This window comes from Anabrus simplex, chromosome 4 (genome assembly GCF_040414725.1).
Source record: "Anabrus simplex isolate iqAnaSimp1 chromosome 4, ASM4041472v1, whole genome shotgun sequence".
Classification (NCBI taxonomy): Eukaryota; Metazoa; Arthropoda; class Insecta; order Orthoptera; family Tettigoniidae; genus Anabrus; species Anabrus simplex.
The window spans coordinates 240,383,691-240,404,726 of record NC_090268.1 but is presented as its reverse complement, the minus strand read 5'-3'; the positions used below and the strand labels follow the sequence as shown (position 1 = coordinate 240,404,726).

General features: G+C 37.9%; 1 protein-coding gene across 1 annotated transcript in view; it reads right to left on the bottom strand.

Annotated features, from left to right (window-relative positions):
• Nucleotides 1–277: 277 nt before the first annotated feature.
• Miga (mitoguardin) overlaps nt 278–21,036 on the bottom strand; it is a 91,380-nt gene continuing 70,621 nt past the window's right edge. The window contains exons 6-7 of the mRNA XM_067146420.2: nt 16,925–17,095; nt 278–1,683 (exon numbers count right to left, since the gene is read on the bottom strand). Of these exons, the coding sequence (XP_067002521.1) occupies nt 1,540–1,683; nt 16,925–17,095 (315 nt within the window). The 3' untranslated portion in view covers nt 278–1,539. The remainder of the gene's footprint in view (nt 1,684–16,924; nt 17,096–21,036) is intronic.

Below are 21,036 nucleotides of genomic sequence, written 5' to 3'. Positions count from 1 at the left end.
TGTTGAAAATGGTGGCAGATTTGTGAAACACCTTATGCAGTTGAGGACTGTGCTGTTGTGTGTTCTGTGTTCTATGTTTGGACTAACTGCTATGGTTCTAGGTTTTATAGCCACTCTGTATACAAGACTTGATTGGACACTTGTTGGTTCTCTTCCATTACTCCTGTTCTTTTCACTTACTTTAGTCAGATTTCTCACATCTTCTCTCTTGTACTTTCCTGACCTTGATGGTATTAGGTTATGGAGATGTCAACCCTAACATAAAAGAATACACTCATTAAAAAGAACTCCTTTTACTAACATCAAGTTATAACAATACTATTCACATACTGTACGCAATACAAATATACAGAAATATACAACAGATATAAGAACTGAAACCTTGAACTTATGGGAATGTGAGAGAGATTACATTTAAAAACACTAACTTTTACCACAGCAATTCTTCTCTATCTTCCACAGTACCATAATTTTAGCCATCTATGATTTAGTTTAATCTCTTTCTTCCTGGCTGCAAAGGTCAGAGTCTCCACAGTAAAGAGAAATGCTGATCTTTCAAAACTCTGGTAGATCAAAAAAAAAAAAAAAAAAAAAAAAAGATCCATACGAGACCTTGTTAGTGCTATACAAGTTTAATTACAGTGAAGAGTATTATGTTATTTAAATGCACAGTGTAAAATGCTTCACAGATATACTTTCTAGTCAGTTATTGTTCCTCCTCCAGTTACAAATAACAAGTAACCTTACAATGTGCATGAACAGTTCCTTAACATCTATAGAAGAAAAAGATATTTTAAACGGAAGAATTCCCTTTCCTCATAAATTAATCTGTCCACCAAACGTAGGAGTATATCACAAACATACAAGTTCTATAACCCTGAAGTACAGGACTATGTTGCTCAATTATACATTACTTACATAGCTAATAAAATAGCTGAGCATCAAATTTCAATAAAATTGTATGAGTCTTCAATCACTGCACAGTATAATATTTGATTAAAATTACTAGTACAAATTGAAGCCATCTTTATATTAATCGCACAAGATTTCAGAATGCTAAGCTAGTGTAAGAAGACCCACTACAAAGAAAGGGCAGCATTTTGAACAATGAAAATATAATACTAGCAGCAGGTTAAAAGTTAAAATAGAACAATAATGATTTCAATACAATACTTCAAGTCAGAGAGAATAAGAGAAAACACTACCCTGCAAGGAGTATTTTCAGTCTATGGACTTATAACATTGGCATAAAAAGCTGGTCATCAATATTGCATTACTGGAATGATAAGCTATAAAATACTTCAAAATCTGAATATCCTTGGAATTATTCTTAGCCCATTAAGCACTATTATTATACATTCCTGGGCCTTAAAACCAGGAACTTTCTAATGAACATCATATCTGCTGATATTTTATACAAAAATGTTCTGGTGTAACACCACAGCTTCAGTTCTCAAGTTGAATTTTCACCATAAAACAAAGTTCTTATTACACTACTGAGACTCATACTAGATCAAATACTTCTTTGTTCAACTGACACTATCCCTGGGCAGCCATCTTCTGACTAATGGAATCAACTCGAACCTTTACGTGTTGAAATACATCTTCTGCCAGTTCCTCAACTGTTGTATAGCGAGTCTTGTTGAAACTGAAGATGTCCATTAAGAATCCCATCACCTGGTCCTGTAAAACATCAAAAATAGGCCTAACATATTGTGTTTTGTAAATAGATGCTATCCTCAACTAATCTACAGAAGAAAACAGGTTTATAAGCTTATAACAAATGTTCAGTACCACAAAAACCACACATATGTGCATCATTTTAAATCTGGTTGCCCTGTGACTGTTGATTAATGAATTCTTACAGCCATACTTGTATGCAATTGACATACTGTTTCCCTACAGTTTTTTTTTTACTATTCTGCATTACGTCGCACTGACACAGTTAGGACTTATGGCGACGATGGGACAGGAAAGCCCTAGGAATGGGAAGGAAGCGGCTGTGGCCTTAATTAAGGTACAGCCCCAGCATTTGCCTGGTGTGAAAATGGGAAACCACGGAAAACCATCTTCAGGGCTGCTGACAGTGGGATTTGAACCCACTATCTCCCGGATGGAAGCTCACAGCCACATACCCCTGACCGCACGGCCAACTCGCCCGGTAAAATAAAGGTTAAACAGATTATGTGATAACTAAAACATATGTATACCAGACAAAGACAATGTTGCAGGAATAATTATAACATTAAAATACATATAATAACAAAAATTATGATTATAATCTTCTTGTCATAACATGATGCCTTTAAGTTGACTTAGGACCTCAGGCAAAGAAGTAAATCTCTAATAACTGATGTAGAACAAGCACTGACTTGCTGGAGGAAGCAGGCAGGCCATGTAAACAAAGGAGTGGATAGGGAAAAAGCATTGACTGATGTAATATCATTTACTTGATATACTGTATTGAAAAGGTGGACTTTCGTGTCAATTTATTTCTTATAATTGCACTTCAATACGGAACAGAAATGAAATGTATAGTCACAAGCTTGTAAAGCATACCATTTCATTCACTGTTACTAACATTATGTTCACACACATTCTCTTTCTCTCTCAATTGTAACTCTCCAACAAGTCTGGTGCCTATGTATCAAGACACTTCTGCAGGCTAGCTACCTCTGTAGATTGGATGTTCAATAGCAATAAGACCTAAGGACATTTTTAAATGCACAAATCTCTTTCGTTTTGAAGAGGTTATTGCATCAATTCCGGTACATAATCGGCCAGCTGTAAAGGTGACGTGAGTTAACAGAGTTTGAACAGGATATGGTAAGCAACAGACTAAAGGGACAATAAGTTTATGAAGCTGTGAAGACATTCTATTTTTCTCATTCCACAGTGCCATGTGTTATCTGATAATACACCAGTGAAGATCTTATAATCCATCATGGACAACACAATAGCTAATCCAGGTTGCTTAGTGATTGTGACCAGTAATGTCCGACTAGAATTGTCAGGAGTTATAGAGCAGCAGCACTGGCTCAGATCACAGCCACATTTAATGCAGGAGGTACAAGATGCATATCCCTTAGATCGGTGCAGCTCTGTCAAAGCTTCCATGAGATATGAGCAGAAGATTGACCAAAGTATATATTACCTTTTTCTCCTTCCTGCCGTAAGTGGAAGTTTCTGGTCTTCTGCATTGTTGTGGTACATATGCAATAGATACATATATTTTTAGTGCTTTTCCACCCATTATTCATGGACCACCGGTGGAACACAATGACCTACAGCAAAGCATCTGATGGTACATACGCATATGCCTCTTTATTATCAAGGCTACTTTAAGGCTACTTTCTCTTATCTGAAAGACCTTGAACATGACTGGTTCCTTGGGGACTTGCTGATGTGTTAAGGCAAGAACAGGAAGTCGTTGGATGTTCAGCATCGTAGTACCAATATTATTGGTCTGTTACTGGACATTTCTGTAACATAATGTCTAGCATCATTCAATTAGTCATGTGGGACAGATGTGAGCCACAGTGTCACATGCAATCTTTATTTATTATTATATATTTATTGTTTTCATATTTAATAGATTGTTCATAAAAGTGTATACATAATATGATTATATGATTATGTAGGGTAATTGATTATATAAGTACTGTTTTATTCCTTCAAATGTGGTAATGGTCAAGAGCCATAAAATATTAGTAGCAACTTTATGTTGCATTTATTATGAACTGTAGTACCAAGCAACAGATATCATAATATAGACCTTCTGCATTAGACGTATTCTCATGTGTTCTGCCATCTAACGGTCTTGGAGACGTGGTCAGCCGCCGAGACTGAAGAGCCAGACCATGTCTCAGATGTGCTGAACTTTAACACAATTTGGTGTGCATAGTTTGGCATGACAGGAGTATATGGCAGTATTATGCTGTTCTGTAGCCTTCCTTCAATGTCTTCGGAAAGAGGCAATATTGATACTGTTGTTTATGTTACCTAAATCTTTGAAAATGAGGTGGAGTGTCTTTCACTACTGTAGTTTCTTGTCAAAATGGCTGTGTGCAGATGTAACACTTGAGCAAGTTGGATATCGGAACTTCTATGTGCTGAAAGTGGCGATACTGAAGTCTTGGGTGAATCAGTCTAATTTTATCCATAAATCTGGCACCTTTTTAAAATTGGAAAGTGTTATATTGTATGTATATACATGAAGACAAAATCTTTTACTTATACAATTTTAAAAGCAAACTGTGTAAATAAGACTTGAACACGGGAGTCAGCCGATAAATTGAACAACAAGCAAGACACGAACGTTCATGTGCATGAAGTGCTCCTATATATTGTATTCATCTTGTACATGTATATAAGTTAGTTTTAAGTACAGATGTGTTTTATCAACTAATTTTAAGACCTTAAACATACTATTTTAGACATACAATTGCATTGTTGCACAGTGACATATACGCCAGTTCACGTTACGACATGCCCCATTTGGATGTGACCAAATGTTTATTATCGTATGGCATTCCTTTGACAATACAATCTTAATCATAGCTTCATCACATAGATATGTATGCACGGTTCAGCTGAAGATGACCTTATGTAAGGGGTCGAAACTGGTCCTGTAGCATAATAAGTGCAATAAACAAGTATTGATAGGTGGAAATCCTTTCCTATTTCTAAGTGTGCAATACGGAAATGAAGATTATAGATTATGATATCATTACGTTGTCAGTGTAATTCGAAAGTGACATACTCAACGCAATCAGTGATGTTATTTTAAATCCACTAAGGTCAGAAATGTATACATCACTAAAACATCAGTTGTTAAAAGAATTTCTGATGCTGAAGAGCAACAATTAAGGAAACTACTTACTGAAATGGGCTTGGGTGACAAACGCCCATCGCACTTACTTCCCGAGATGAAAGAGCTCTAGAAAGGCTTGACTATGCGATGTTACGATGAATATGGCTTCAACACTTATCACAAATGCAAACAATATTGTCAACGGCAGGAGATGATTTATCTATGTTGGTCATTACAGCAGACAAAATTCAACAAGTGCATTTAACCTCAAATACACACTCAGTGGCATCAACCTCAGAGGATTCAAGCAAAACTATTTCTCAATTAGAACTTCGGATAGCCAAGCTGACGGAACAGGTCGAAGCGTTGAGAAAATCACTAATGATCACCAATTGTCTCTGTGGAATGTGTATTTATACCCATTGATGACAATGCATTCCTTCTTCATTGGAAGTGCTGCCCAAAGTACTCCTCTAGTGGCAACGTTTCCAAATACTTCCTGGAGAAATCTACCCATAAAATGCACCCAGATTTTTGTACGGCATGACAGCATTAAATCGCCACTAGAAGCGCCTTATGATGGTCCCTATTGTGTACTTAAACGACAAAAAAATGCTATGTCCTCAAAATTAAAGAGAAGCCAACAACAATAAGCATTGATCATCTTAAGCCAGGCTATTTACTAGGTGATAAAAACAGAGATAACTCATCACCAGCACCGGCACAAATAACAATAGACTATCTGGCCGGCAGGTGCATTTCCCCAGGATGTACTTGGAAACATTGCCACTGGAGGGGGAGTACTGTGACAGCACTTCCAATGAAGAAGGAATGAATTGTCAAGGAGTATAAAAACACATTCCAAAGAGACAACTGGAAATCAATACCGGTAGTGATTTTCTCTTTGAACTTTTTGCTTTGTTTTTATTTAGTTATTCTTATAAAAGAAGAAACGTACATTGTCATCTCATATGAAGTTATATACTAATATTAAAACCCAGATTATTCTAGTGTAGCCAAAAACCTATTCAGATAGCATGGCTCGACATCTATCCAGAGATCTTTTGTCCACTTGTGGAATCAATAACATCTCCAGTTGTTCCACTTTTGTGGGATCCTGCTGTGGATCAGTGCCGCAGTGGTCTCCGGATGCCAACATCGAGGATTCAAAGCTGGCAGAGGAAGTCAGATTTATGAAGGGTGGAAAAAGGTCTATTTGTCACACTATGTTGAGCAATATTGGCACGTATAAGATGTCTGGTGACAAATTTGATAGTTGCCCAACAAAATTAAGGGATCGACTTAATTAGGATTGAACAGAGTTCTAGTTTCTGTGCTGTCTGGTGGAGTAAAAGGAAACACCAAAATAGACAGTATAAGCTGCAACGTGATATTCTTCCAACACTATAGGATGTGGTTCACAACATCGAAGATGTGGAGAGAGATGGTGTTCTCAATAACAAGAATAGAAATAGAAACTATTTGTCTTTTATGAAACTATGTCTGAAAAAATGTTAGTTCATTCTCCTCAAATTATTTCACATCATCACGGATATGTTGTTCTTATTGTTCTCTCAGTCTAGATAATCTGTATGAGTTTCCATTCCTTGCAGTCTTCAATCACATTCGTTGTTTGTGCGAGGGATGTCCCTAGTCCTCAATAGCCTAATTTTGAAATTCAAAACTACATACGTTCCAGGCAATACCAGCTAAAAGAGATATGTCTCAATGAATCCATCATAAAGGAATTGGAAATCAATAGGCTGTTTTGAACATGTATAAGAAGAGAAAACTGCAAACTCTTCATACCTGAGCATAAGGTAAATGGCATGCGAGAAAGAAATCCTCAGCGATAGCCAGCTCAGACCTACAAAATGGCCAGGCAGAGTTGTAAGTAAAATAATATTATCCATACAATCTCTCGTGCAGCAAAATTTATTTTATGCCTGCCTACATGGTGGCCATCATCAATCGATGATCTGCATTTCAGGCTGTCGCCCAGGTGGCAGATTTCATATCAATTGTTTACCTGGCTTTTTATTAAACATTTTCAAAGAACATGCAAATTTATCGAACATTTCCCTTGATAATGTATTCGAATTCCTTACTCCCAGGGCCGAATTTAACTACTGCAGGGCCTCTGGGCCCAATAATTTTGTGCTCCCCTTCCTTAAACTTTTTAAGACAAAATTACCATTACGATTATTTTTATATAATGAATAAATTAATACAGGAGAAGGCCTCCAAAGAAAAATATCAAACATTAATACCATTAAATAGTAATAAAAATAATACCAACTGAGATAGAAGACAGCTGTCAACTTTGCACAATTCACTACCCTGTCTTTTACACATTAACACGTAATCACAATGAGAGTGGAAATTCTCATGTTCTGTTAACTGCTGATTTACATGCTTCAGATGATTGAAGTCAATTGCAAATTGGAATGTCTTTCAGAAAGTTTACAAAAAACACAAAAACAGACCATTGGGCAGGAATAAACCAGAGATACTCATGTTTCATAATGTCTCCATTTAAAAGCTTCCTTTCAAAACACACTTTTGTCAGAAATTACTAATTGTCTGGATACATCTGCATAGAATTACAAACTGTCTTGATCTGTTTCACTCCACTGTTAGCAGAGCAGTCCTTAATAACATTATTCAAAAGCTAAAAATAAGGGTAATCGTTTGGTTTTAAAATACCTTCTCTTGGTACTTAGACCGTCTTCACGATTTTCACTTACAGTCCCAATGGAGACACAACTAAAACCCCTTAGTTTTCTGTGCCGATACCATCACTTTTATTTTCGTCATTGCATGAGAGGAAGTAGTTTGACTTATAGTTTGGATCCTGTGGAAAAACAATTCCACTTACCGTAATAGTTTATGACCATCCATATTGCGTACGTAACATGAAAAACACTTAATAAAACTCTCACAATATGAATAAAAATGGCTTTCACTTTCATTGAGTTCTCTGGAACTCTTGGTATTATGAGAAATTAGTGGCCTTTCTGATTCACTCATCACCACGCAGTTGTGTCTAGGTGGTATTGATTCGCCGCCCACTTGAATAAGCTGCAGCCCAAAGTCATCTTGATACCCAGACGCAGAACCAAGGGGGCTGTTTCAATAATGTAGTGGTATTTATAATATTATTACCGACAACTTTCACATAAGTGGAATGAAAATTCCCATATTCATGTTGGGAACTTTCGCTTCGAAATATTACGAAAATGTGTGCATTTCAAAAACTTGTTTTCAAAGTATTAGAGCCTTTCATTTTTTGCCGCCCCACAAATTTTCCGCCCTGGTCATAGGTCCATAAGCCAATGCCTAAATATGGCTCTGCTTACTCTTCATCCTGTAAATGGATATTTGCCCTCTTGACTCCCAACTTTACCTTCATATAAAAGATGACCATCAAGGCATCAAGTCTACATGGCCTGACACCGTGGTTAGTTGGTTCCAGTACTGTTGGTTGAAAAAATTATCACCATAAGAATGTTGGCCGGCAGAGTATGAGAGGTGGTGGTACACAATTCCTAATCACTAAATTGTGTGCCAAAAGCTTGAATTCACTTCTAAACTTCCCTGTCGTGTTCATATGAAACGAAGGCATATGACACTGTTGATGGTAATTTGTTCATCAGATAAGGAAATTAACCCTGGAAAAGACTCCTTGGTACTATACTGTGCTGGTACTAGATTTCACCTTCTTTCCTAATATCGTATCACTTTTCATTGCATTAACTCCTCTGATGGGGGTGATATCAGGAAGAAACTTATGAAGTTTCATCTCACGTCATATCCGACCCCTTAGAGAAACAGGATAAGGGTTGAACACACAATTTCTTCTATGCCTACCTGCTTAGAGAGTCTGGATGCCAATTTACACAGTTCAGCCTCTGTGAAATCCATCTGTTGAGGGATAAGACACACGACTTGACTAGTTGGATTAGTCATTCTGATAAAAGGAATTCCAGTCATGGCCTTTATGTATACCAGAATACAATCTATTACAGCTAAAGGTTAGGAATACACATTAACATTGTGAATCATATTTCTCCCAACTGCATTTCAACTCGCTTAAATGCAACATGTCACTCATAAACATTTAGAAAAGGCACCACTAAGAAGTGTAACACATAATATAGCTCTTTTTTTTCCGCTGTCGTCATCTGTGGTACAATATGTTTAATTCAACTCCAATGAAAGTGAATAAAAGTACCTTGATCTATGATTGGTATCTTACACAAATGTTATACAGGGTACTAGTGGCTTGTGCAATAAATGTTGCAAAAAAAATCATGGTCTCAAGGCAACTGGGCAAAACTGCAGTTGGTCTCTGCAATTTCATCATTAATATTGAAATTATCCAGGCTCTGTTTCTCTCAGATGAGTCTCCATATGACTGGCTGTGTCTGTGGGCACATACCCCATCACACAGGGCAGTATATCGATTTGCAGGTTAAATTCTACATGATGAAGGTAACTCTGTAAAATGGTAACTGTACCGGGTGGTACACCTTTGCGCCGCAATTTTAAATCTTCCGCCAATAAGTACTCCTCTAGAGAAGAAACTCTGAACTTTAAAAACTGGATCAACTCATTAGTTCCTCAGAAGATGTCACTACCGTAAATTTTGTGATTACGAAGTTGTCAGTACTGTGTGGAGTTCAACTTGTTTTGTTTTCTACTGATCAAGAAGTGTGGACATTCTCTGATAGATGTCTCTACAAAAAACTATGAACATGCACCCTGGTGTGAAGGGGAAGAACTTTATTTGAAGAAATTTTGTATTCATAAGTTTGTTCTTTAATAAATTTTGTTCTTTCATTTGTGGGTTGGCAATATAAATCTTTTCTTTCTGCCGGTTTTGAACTTAGCTAATCCAGAATTTCTGTAATTTTTGACCAATCGTGTCTTTCTTCTTCGATTTTGATGTGTAACTGTAAGCTACTCAATAAATGCCTGTGGGTGTGTCTTAATTATTCATGAAAGGTCTCGAATCTTCCCCAAGAGTATAAAAACTGCTGATTTTCTTGTCTCTCTGCCACTCGAACAACATCTAGCCTAGTGTATGGAAGTGTAGCAGGGGGCGGGTAGCGCCTCTTCCTTCGGGCAGCAGCTCTTCACAAAGGTAATGGCCGTTTAAAATCTTTATTTTCTTGCTAGCTCAGCAGTTTAACCCTCGGGGAAGGTCCGAAACCTTTTTGATGTAACCTATCTGTCCAAAAATGTAACTTTTGCCGTTTTGATGTAAAATTTTCATATAACTTTAACTGAAAATCGAGGATAGAGAGTGCTTTACCCTCTCGAGCTCCCCTTCATTTTTTCGAGGTGACTACGTTTTCGTAACCGTTCTTCTACTCTTCCGTAATGTATTAAATTTATTCTGTATACGAGTCACCTCCATAGTTTGGGAATAGCCCCTGCTTCATCGGCCTAGTGCCTCTTAGGTTTTAAGAAGTTTCATGTAGGAGTGCATATTCACGCCTCCATTCAGTTTTGCATTTTGGGCCATTAACTTAACCTATTATTTTCCTACTAAGGCCCATTAGGTTGGGTACAAGATCAAGATACCCCTGTTTTTGTAAGTGTGCCTTGAGGGCAGTTAATAGTAAAGTCCATTGTGGCCTTTGATAGGCTCAGAAAATTGAGAGCGGGTCAGCTCTTTTATTTGTGGTAAAAGCGCGCCTCAGAGAGGCTTGATATTCGAAGGTGGGAGCAAGTGCTCCGTGTTATTACGGGTTTTCTGCCCTTTGGTAAATATGTGTTTGGGAGCTGAGAGCTCAGAAAATGTAAAGTGAAGGCTTGAAGCCAAAGTTCTGTTATACCACCAATCTTGTCGTTCCTAGACTTAAATTTTGTTACTGGTACTGTACCTGGTTTGACTTGTTGTTACTTGTTAAAATCTGAAGTTTTATGTGAAAATTGTTTTGCTATTTTTTAAAATATAACCTTTAATGCCGTTTTAATCAATATCTCAGCTTTGTAGTTAGACCCATTCCAGCCCGCACCTTCTTTCACCTCTGCATTCCATGGGTAACCCCGTAACAGTAACAACAAAGCTTCAAGCCACAGCTCACAGTAACTTGATGCCACTGTCTTAAAAGTACTGCTTGAAACCGGTGATTCTCCCCTTATAGTGATAGTAGTGATGATGTCAATTGCCCTACGATACCAAGCCACGCATTGCTATACCTAGCAGAAGACCTTGCAACTAAATGGAGAAAATAAAACATGAAAAATATGTAGGAAAATTGTCACATACATACAGTACATCATCATTATAGACTGTTATGCCTTTCACCATTTAGTCTGCAAGCCTCTGTGAATTTACTAAACATTGTCATAATCCTCTATTTGCAACTAGTGCTGTGGCCTCATTTAGTTCTATACCTCTTATCTTTAAATCATTAGAAACCAAGTCTAACCATCATCGTCTTGGTCTCGCTCTACTTCTCTTACCCTCCCTAACAGAGTCCATAATTCTCCTAGGTAACCTATTCTCCTTCATTCGCCTCACATGACCCCATCACTGAAGCCAGTTTATGTGTACAGCTTCATCCATCGAGTTCATTCCTAACTTAGTCATTATCTCCTCGTTCTGAGTACCTTCCTGCCATTGTTTCCACCTGTTTGTACCAGCAATCATTCTCGCTACTTTCAGGTCTATTACTTCTAACTTATGAATAAGATATCCTGAGTCCACCCAGCTTTCGCACCCGTAAAGTAAAATTGGTCTGAAAACAGATGGATGTAAAGATAGTTTCATCCGGGAGGCGACTTCCTTCTTACATAACACTGTTGATCGCAACTGCAAGCTCCTCACTGCATTCGCTTTACTACACCTTGATTCAATCTTGCTTACTATATGACCATCCTAGGAGAAAACATAAGCTAAATACTTAAAATTTTCTACCTGTTCCAGCTTTCTATCACCAATCTGACATTCAATTATGTTGAATTTCTTACCTACCGACATCAATTTAGTCTTTGTGAGGATAATTTTCATCCCATACACACTGAACCAATTTTCAAGTTCGGCATATTCTGCCATTAAGACCAAGTCATCAGTATAGGATAGACTGCTTACTACACATCCACCGAACCGAATCCCTCCCTGCAATATTTTACCTTTCAGCAGATGATCTATGTAAACTACGAACAGCAAAGGTGAAATATTACAGCCTTGTCTAACCCCTGTAAGTACCCTGAACAAAGAACTACCATCAATTCTCACTGCAGCCCAATTGTCAACATAAATGCCTTTGATTTATTTTAATAATCTACCTTTAATTCCATAGTCCCCCAGTATAGTGAACATCTTTTCCCTCAGTATCCTGGTCATATGCTTTCTCTAGATCCACGAAACATAAACACAACTGTCTATTCCACTCATAACATTTTTCAATCACCTAGCATATACTGAAAACCTGATCCTGACATCCACTCTGTGGTCTGAAAGCACACTGGTTTTCATCCAACTTCCTCTCAACTACTGATCGCACCCTCCCTTCCAAGCTGCCAGCGAAAACTTTGCTTGGTATATTAACCAATGAAATATCTCGATAATTGTTGCAATCCTTCCTGTTCTCTTGCTTATAGATAGGTGCAATTACTGTTTTTGTCCAATCTGAAGGTACCTTACCAACACTCCATGCTAATCTTACTACTTTATGAAGCCATTTCATCCCTGCCTTCCCACAATACTTCACCATTTCAGGTCTAATTTCATCTATTCCTGCTGCTTTATGACAATGGAGTTTATTTACCATCCTTTCCACTTCCTCAAGCATAATTTCACCAACATCATTTTCCTACTCCCCATGAGCTTGGCTGTTTGCAACACCACCAGGATGATTTCCTTTTACATTGAGAAGATGTTCAAAATATTCCCTCCACCTCTCCAGTGATTCCCTGGAATCTATTATGAGTTCACCTGAATTACTCAAAACACTGTTCATTTCCTTTTTCCCTCCCTTCCTAAGATTCTTTATTACTGTCCAGAACGGTTTCCCTGCTGCTTGACCTAGCCTTTCCAGGTTATTACCAAAATCTTCCCACGACTTCTTTTTGGATTCAACAACTATTTGTTTTGTTCTGTTTCTTTCATCTACGTATGATTCCCTGTCTGCATCGGCCCTTGTTCGGAGCCATTTCTGATAAGCCACCTTTTTATGTTTACAAGCTGCTCTCACTTCATCATTCCACCAAGATGTTCACTTTTTACCGCCTTTACACACAGTCGTTCCTAGGCATTCCCTTGCTCTTTCCACTACAGCATCCCTGTATGCCACCCATTTTCTCTTCCTATATCCTGAACCTGCTTACTGTCTACTGTTCGAAACTTCTCACTAATCATATCCATGTACTTCTGTCTAAATTCCCCATCCTGGAGATTTTCTATCCTTATTCATTTGTAGACAGATTTCTGTTTCTCTACCCTAGGCCTAGAGATACTTTGTTCACTACAGATCAGACAGTGGTCTGTATCATTGAAAAATCTCTGAAAAACCTGTACATTCCTAACAGACTTCCTGAATTTGAAGTCGGTTAAGATATAGTCTATTATGGATCTGGCACCCCTAGTCTCCTATGTGTAGCGGGAATAGCCTTATACTTGAATGTATTTGTAACTGCTAAACCCATACTAGCACAGAAGTCCAGCAAACGCTTCCCATTCCCATTAGTTTCCATATCTTCCTCACAGTTACCCATCACCCTTTCGTATCCTTCAGTTCTATTTCCAACTGTCACATTGAAATCATCCATTTGCACTATCCTATCCTTGCTGTTCACGCTGACTACAATGTCACTCAATGCTTCATAAAACTTGTCAACTTCATCCTCATCTGCACCCTCACATGGTGAATACACTGAGACAATTATTCTCATCCTAATTCCTCCAGCTGTCAAATCTACCCACATCATTCGCTCATTTACGTGCACAACAGACTATGTTGCATGCAATAGCATTCCTGATAAACAGTACTACCCCATATTCTGCCCTTCCCTTTTTAACACTCGTCAAGTACACTTTACAATCTCTTATCTCTTCCTCCCCTTACCCAAATATCACTTACTCCTAGTAACCCTAACGGGTTAGGGACCACCGGTAGATTGTATAGTCCTAGCTGCCTGAGCACAAGCGGGGCTTCAACTCAGAATATGTCCGAGATGCCCACTCCCATTCCATAAGCAACTGGTATCTCGATGTTCGGGACCACTTACTAGGCCACTCAGCTGTTGCCCATGGTTCACGAACTAGGACATGACTATAATAACCCACACCATGTACCATGAAAATTGTCAATCTATATATATAAAAGAACATGTCCTGACTGACTGACTGATTCATCATCACCGAGCCAAAATTACTGGACATAACGAAATGAAATTTTGAGGACACATTTATATTACAATGTAGGTGCTCTCTAAGGGAGGATTTTTGGATATTCCGTCGCTAAGGGGGGGTGAAAAGGGGGTTGAATTTTTAAAATAAGTGTATCTATATCTCAAAACTTTAAAAGTTTACAGATGTAACAATTGGTATTTTGAATCTCCTTTAAAAATAAAGAAACATGTATTTTTTTGTTTCCCAAAAATCCCACTAGGAGGGGTGAAAAGGGTGAAAAAGGGGTTGAATGCCTTTTTTTTTTGTGTCGCACCAACACAGATAGGTCTTATGGCGATGATGGGGTAGGGAAGGGCTAGGAATGAGAAGGAAGCGGCAGTGTGGGAAAATAGGAAACCATGAAAAATCATTTTCAGGGCTGCCGAGAGTGGTATTCGAACCACTATCTCCCGGATGCAAGCTCACAACTACGCGACTCTAACCGCACGGCCAACTCACCCGGTTTGAATGCCTTTAATAAGGCTACTTATATCTCAGAGACTGAAGATATTACAGACCTGAAAGTTGGTATTTGGAATCTCCTTTAAAAATAAAGAATCACGTATCTTTTGTTTTCGGAAAATCCAATAATGGGGGTTAAAAAAAAGGAGTGACAAATGGGGTGAATTTTTTGAAAGACTATCTACAGTACTGTATATCTCAGAAATGTAAAATGTTACAGACGTAAAAATTGGTATTTGGAATCTCCTGTTAAAGTAAAGAAACACAGGTGATTTGTTTTCGGAAACTCAACTTAAGGGGAATAAAAAAGTGAGTGAAATTTTAAAATGTGCATGTCTACAGTATATCTCAAAAACTGAACACATTGCAGAAGTGAAAAATGGTATTTTTTTATATCTATTAAAATAAAGAAACATGCATTTTTGTTTTCAGGAAAGCCACTTGGGTGAGGGGTAAAATTACTGAAAATGAGGTTGCATTTTTTTTATTAGGATACTAATATCTCAAAAACTGAAGATGTTACAGTCATGATGATTGGTATTTAGAAGATCCTTTACTAATAAAGAAACAAGTATTTTTCCGGAAACTTCACTTAATGGGGGGGTGGAGTGTGAAAGGAAGTTCATTCTTTTTATGAGGTAACTTTTATCTCAAAATGAAAGGAAACAGACGTGAACATTGGCATTTGGAATCTCCTTTAAGCATAAAGAAACACACTTTATTTCTTTCTTTCTTTCTTTCTTTCTTTGGGGAGGGAATCAACTTAACGACAGTGGGGTGGAAAAAGAGTTGAGACAAATCGATTTTACTGTTCATAATGTACTTGATTCTGATCATAAACCGATAATTTTTAATCTTTCCTGGGTTCGTTTTCAAGAGCCATCTTTTCCTTTGAAGAACTCAAAGTTACATTACAGTAGATTCTCCTGGCACATAAATAAAAATTTAAACACATTTGAAATAAACGATAGGAATTATATTGACCCGGCAATTGTTCACCTCTATAATTAGGTCCATAATGCATCACCAGAAATCCCGCGCACTTGCCTATGCGCGACAATGGTGCTGGTCACATTGTCAGCAATGACAATGGCAGCGGGTGTAATTTACTGCCAAGTAGCAGTCTTGCATTTTCCTGTGGCATCCAGAACATCAATAATAATAATAATAATAATAATAATAATAATAATAATAATAATAATAATCTAAATTCAACTAATATCACCCACCCTGATAATCGTAATTTTCTGAACTATTGTCAAAATGTGCGGACCACGCTGGAAACGGATCTTGACTGGGTAATGTCTACGAATGCAGTGCGGCCATGGCACCCAAGACGACATCACGCCAGATCTCCTCAAGGATTTGATCGATATTAAAAATGCTTACAGGAAATGACGGCAAAGATTTAGGGACCCAACTGACCGGGCGGAATACCTGGAGCTAGCCCGGGAAGTATGAAATCGATTGCTGGAAAGAAAGATGAAAAATTGGAGGAACTTTGCCGTCAGATCGCAAATTTTGGCGAATTATATATAAAATGTTAAGCATTCAATTATAAATTTCAGTATAATACTGTAGCGAAGCACGGGTATCTTGCTAGTCCTCTATTTTTTTATGAACTTAAGATTGTATGCTTTAAAATGGAGCATTGATCATCGAAATATGTTCAGTCGTTTCTCACAATTTTCATTAGAATAAATGAGTTATCAAATTATATCTCTCACAGTTCTTTTTATTAATTTAATAGTTCAATTCATTTCTGCATTTTTGGACACCATTTGCAACAGGAAATAGAAACATACAATAGTGAACACAACCCTCCACATAGGGTTGGCATCAGGAAGAGCATCTGACTGTAGGACAGGGCTAGGTCCATATGTTCAAAACAGTTCAAACGTGTGACTGCACAAGGGTGAAGGAAAAGTGGTAAAAGAAGACTAGCAATAAAAAGTTTCAGATGATGATGATGATGAGAGAGTTATAATATAGAAACAGGACTGTGATTAAGGACCATTAATTCACTGTATTGCGAAAACTTGTTCTGCCAAAGGATATTAAGTTTCAATGCAATGAATTAATGGTTACTTGAGGGAAAGAAATGTATCAGACAGTGTGCTGTAGAAGACAATAAAAGCTTTACGAGACATATGTCAAACAGCTGTACCTTTCATTTAGACTCGATGTTCACTATTTGGTAAAAAGAGAGTAACACATCTATTGGGAGAAAATACAAACCGTACCTTAAAATGATGGCAGATATCCCTAAGGTTCTCATCAGGTCCAAGAAATCCCCAAGCCATAAGGGGAGACATTTGTTCCGAGATAGCGTAGAAGTGTGACATAAAACCGTAGGGAAACTTCAGCATTCGTCTCTTTGCCTTCAACACAGACCATACAGCAGTTGTGAGAGCCTGAAAATTAAGAAAACAACTACTTTAATTTTGCAAGAGTAGGCTACAGATAATCTTTGAGCAAGTAAGAAATAACAGAAATATTTTACTCAACTTTTATGCTAGTACTAAAAAATCAAGGACATAAAGAGCAAAAAGATTTCATAAATCCACAAAATCAGTTTCTACCTCCAAATGACGTTCATTGCAGCTTAAAGAGGGTAGTACAAACCAACTAAGAATTTTTTTTGCTATTTGTTTTATGTCGCACCGACACAGATATGTCTTATGGCAACGATGGGAAAGGAAAGGCCTAGGAATGGGAAGAAAGCGTCCATGGCCTTAGTTAAGGTACAGCCCCAGCATTTGCCTGGTGTGAAAATGGGAAACCACGGAAAACCATCTTCAGGGCCGCCGACAGTGGGATTCGAACCCACTATCTCCCGAATACTGGATACAGGCCGCACTTAAGCGACTGCAGCTATCGAGCTCGGTCCAACTAAGAACCTTACTACCTTACACATAGGGAAGCTTTTCAGTTAACCCATCATTTCTATACAAAGGCTCTCAACAGCTTTGTATGACTATGCAAAATGCACATCCATCATTATCATCATTCCTTTGTTTCTATTGTGTGGCTCAGGCTATGAAGTCTTATTCTGCCAAACCATGTCTTATAACACTATAATGTTCACACAGTTTAACATTATACAGCACACACTACATTACTGAACTGTAGACAGTTTTTAAGAAGACATTAAAGGAAAGGAATATAAAGAACCTTACATGAGGGTCTTTCAAAAAGAATGAACCAGAGGCTGTAAAATGAAAACCTGTACCGTTATTTCAAAAGTATTGCCTGGCACTGTCGAGGCACTTGTCCCACTGAGATGCAAGGCGGTGAATGGCTGTCTTGTAAAATTCCTGAGGCTGCTTGATGTCAATCGGCTGAGTTGAATAGTTTGCCTCTCAGAGCCTTCTTTAGTTCACCAAAAATGGCATAATTACAGGGAGACTCGTCCAGATTGTATGGAGGGTCATTGAGGATCTCCCATTTGTATGTCTGCAAGAGCTCCCTGACTGCATTTGCTGTATGGGGCCTTGCATTGTGGAGCAGAATGATCCTGCAGGTAAGCTGTCCTGGTCATTTTGATTTGATCGCTTTGCAAAGGGTGACCAAGGTTTGTGAGCTTGTGAGTATCGCAGCACATAACCTTCCCTGCACTTGTGCAGAAGGTCTTTGTTTTTTGAGTGGTGGGGACCCTTCATGCTTCCACCGGAGACCTTGTTGTTTTGGCCCCATGTTTCATCTCCAGTGACTGTTCATGACAGGAACTCCCTTCCTTGGCATAGTGCAGCAGATGTTCAAGACAAGAGTCCCATTAGACATGCTTCCTGTGCTGGTTGAAGACTGAGGTAACCACTGGGTGAACTTTTTGCCAAATTTCAATCTGTCCTTAATGATGGTCTGAACCTTTCCAATGCTTACTCCAAACTCTGCAGTAATGGTTGATACTGGAACTCGTCGGTCTTGTATAATGACTGCATCCACCAGCTGGACAATGGCATCAGTAATGTGGTGTAGTGTTCCAGACCGTGCATCATTGACCAATGACATCTGTCCTTCCATGAATCGCTTCTGCCACGCCTTGACCCTTGCAACAGACATGCAGTGTACCCCGTATGTATGCTTGTGCCATTCTTTGATGAATTTCAGTTCGCCCCACTCATTCCGCTGTCAGGAAACACACTACACCCCTTTGCTCTTCTTTTGAAGCCTCAATTTCACTGTTTTCAGCACAACTGAGTGCAGTGGTTGGTTGACACATGCACGTGCTCGCTCTGTTGTCACGTGGATGTGTGCCCCTGTCCCTCTAGCAGCAAGTTTAGGACCTCGGCGCTCTTACAGGGACCGCAGCTTCTTCCACAGGCAATGACATTACAATTGTTTCAGCAGTTTTCATTTTGTAACCTCCGGCTCATTTCTTTTCGGACCAAGCTCATATTAAATTAGACTGTAGTGCCTTATTCCCTGAATTTACATACCAATTTTCATTAAATTCTGTTCCCCATTTTTCTCGCAGTTCAGCGTTTACATACCAACAAAGGTATAAATTCATGAATATCTGTTATCATAGCCGTTACAATATGGCCAATAATAACATAGATATTTGAAACTTAAATTTAGTCCTTTGTCCTAATCTGTATATGTATATACCAGTATATAAAATAAGAGTTGTCTGTACATTGCTCAGAATTAGAGAAGAATTGTATTTATGTATTGGTCATGTCCAAAATAAGAAGGAAATGCAATTGAAGGGGAGGATTCACAAAACTTAACATCTACAAAATTATCAATTTTGAGATAATGGTGTATTCTTATGGTTTACCACCAGCTGAATTCATTAGCTAAACTTAACATCTGGTGATGTAAAAGGTGGATGAAATTATGGAGCTCTCACAAAACTTAACATCTACTGGCAACAGGTTTTTTTTCTTTTCTTCAAAAGTGAACATCTACACTGCACTTACCGAATCTTGATATCTATATATTTAAAACGAAATCGTATTTGCACTGAACCACTCCATTTTTTTTTTCTCATCCGAGGTCACAGTTACATTTCTCCAGACACGATGACTTTACCTTTAGAATATCATGCGATATTAGGAAAACATGGGAAGTGCCTAATCCTTGGTAGAGACTGGCAAATATTTGATTTTAAATCTAAATCTCAGGAAATGTTGAAAAACAAGCTTCCATTCGAAATGACCGACGTCCGTGAAAACAACATACGCGGGGTCGTATTGAAGTTGAAGTTCTTAAGCCGAGAATAAGTAATGCAGAGACCATTGATACAACTGTGAAACTTGCATTCATAAATCATGTTAGTGAAAAAATGAAAGCTGAGACAAAGAAGTTCCTGAAATACTTTGATGTGTCTTTGCAAGAAGTATTAGTATTTTATGAAGATGTGTGCCGGGATTGTCAGAAGAATGGTGAGGATAAAGCAACGTCTGTGTATTTCGATGAAGAAACTTCATATGAGTTGATAATATTGTGTTTATCAAGGAAATGTCCAGTTATTTTTAGAACTTTATTATTGAAAATATTTTTTGGACAATCTGAACAAAGGCATATACATGCCTTTCACTGCACAATATGCTTGAAATACCTAAGGATAGTAGGGTTTTCTTGAAAATCTTGATTAAGAAGTTTAGAAAATGATAACAGAAGTGTGTAGATGTTGACTTGTGTAAAAAAAATTGTTATTTTCAGGGTTAATTATAAAAACATGTAATCTATTTCATTTATATCCTTTTCCTTAAATTGATATTAGCTGCAAATATATTGTGTTTCATTTGTGATTTAATTTTTAAAAATCTCTCCTGAAAATTTATATTTTTGGAGATGTCCAACCCCCTCCCCCACCTCCATTTCAATTTTTAATTTGCCGCATTTCTGTATGTATGTATGTATGTATGTATGTATGTATGTATGTATGTATGTATGTATGTATGTATGTATTGAACCTGACAGGGGCATGATCCAAGGACCTTTGGTTGATATTGATCTTCGTAATTACGCACGCAATGCTATTTAAGGGCAATAATGCTGAAACTGATTAATATTCATATCATTGATAGAGGTAATACCGAAACTAATTAATATTCATACCATTGAGATAGATAAATTGTGCCTTTTAAACATTATTCTACGAGATTTCTTTGTCTGCAACTTATTGCGCAGTATTGTCCTTTGTGTGGCGGGGGCCCGCAAAGGAAGCCAAGCCAACTTAGACCCAGGAGGGGTTATGAATGGGGATTCCCCGTGACATCATTCGAGAGAAGTCATCCCTCCTCAAGACTCACAGAATGAGGGGAAACCAACTTTTTCGAAATGAAATATAGGAGCCATCTTGGACTCGGACTAGCCAACTTAATTACCTACGATCCAGAAAATT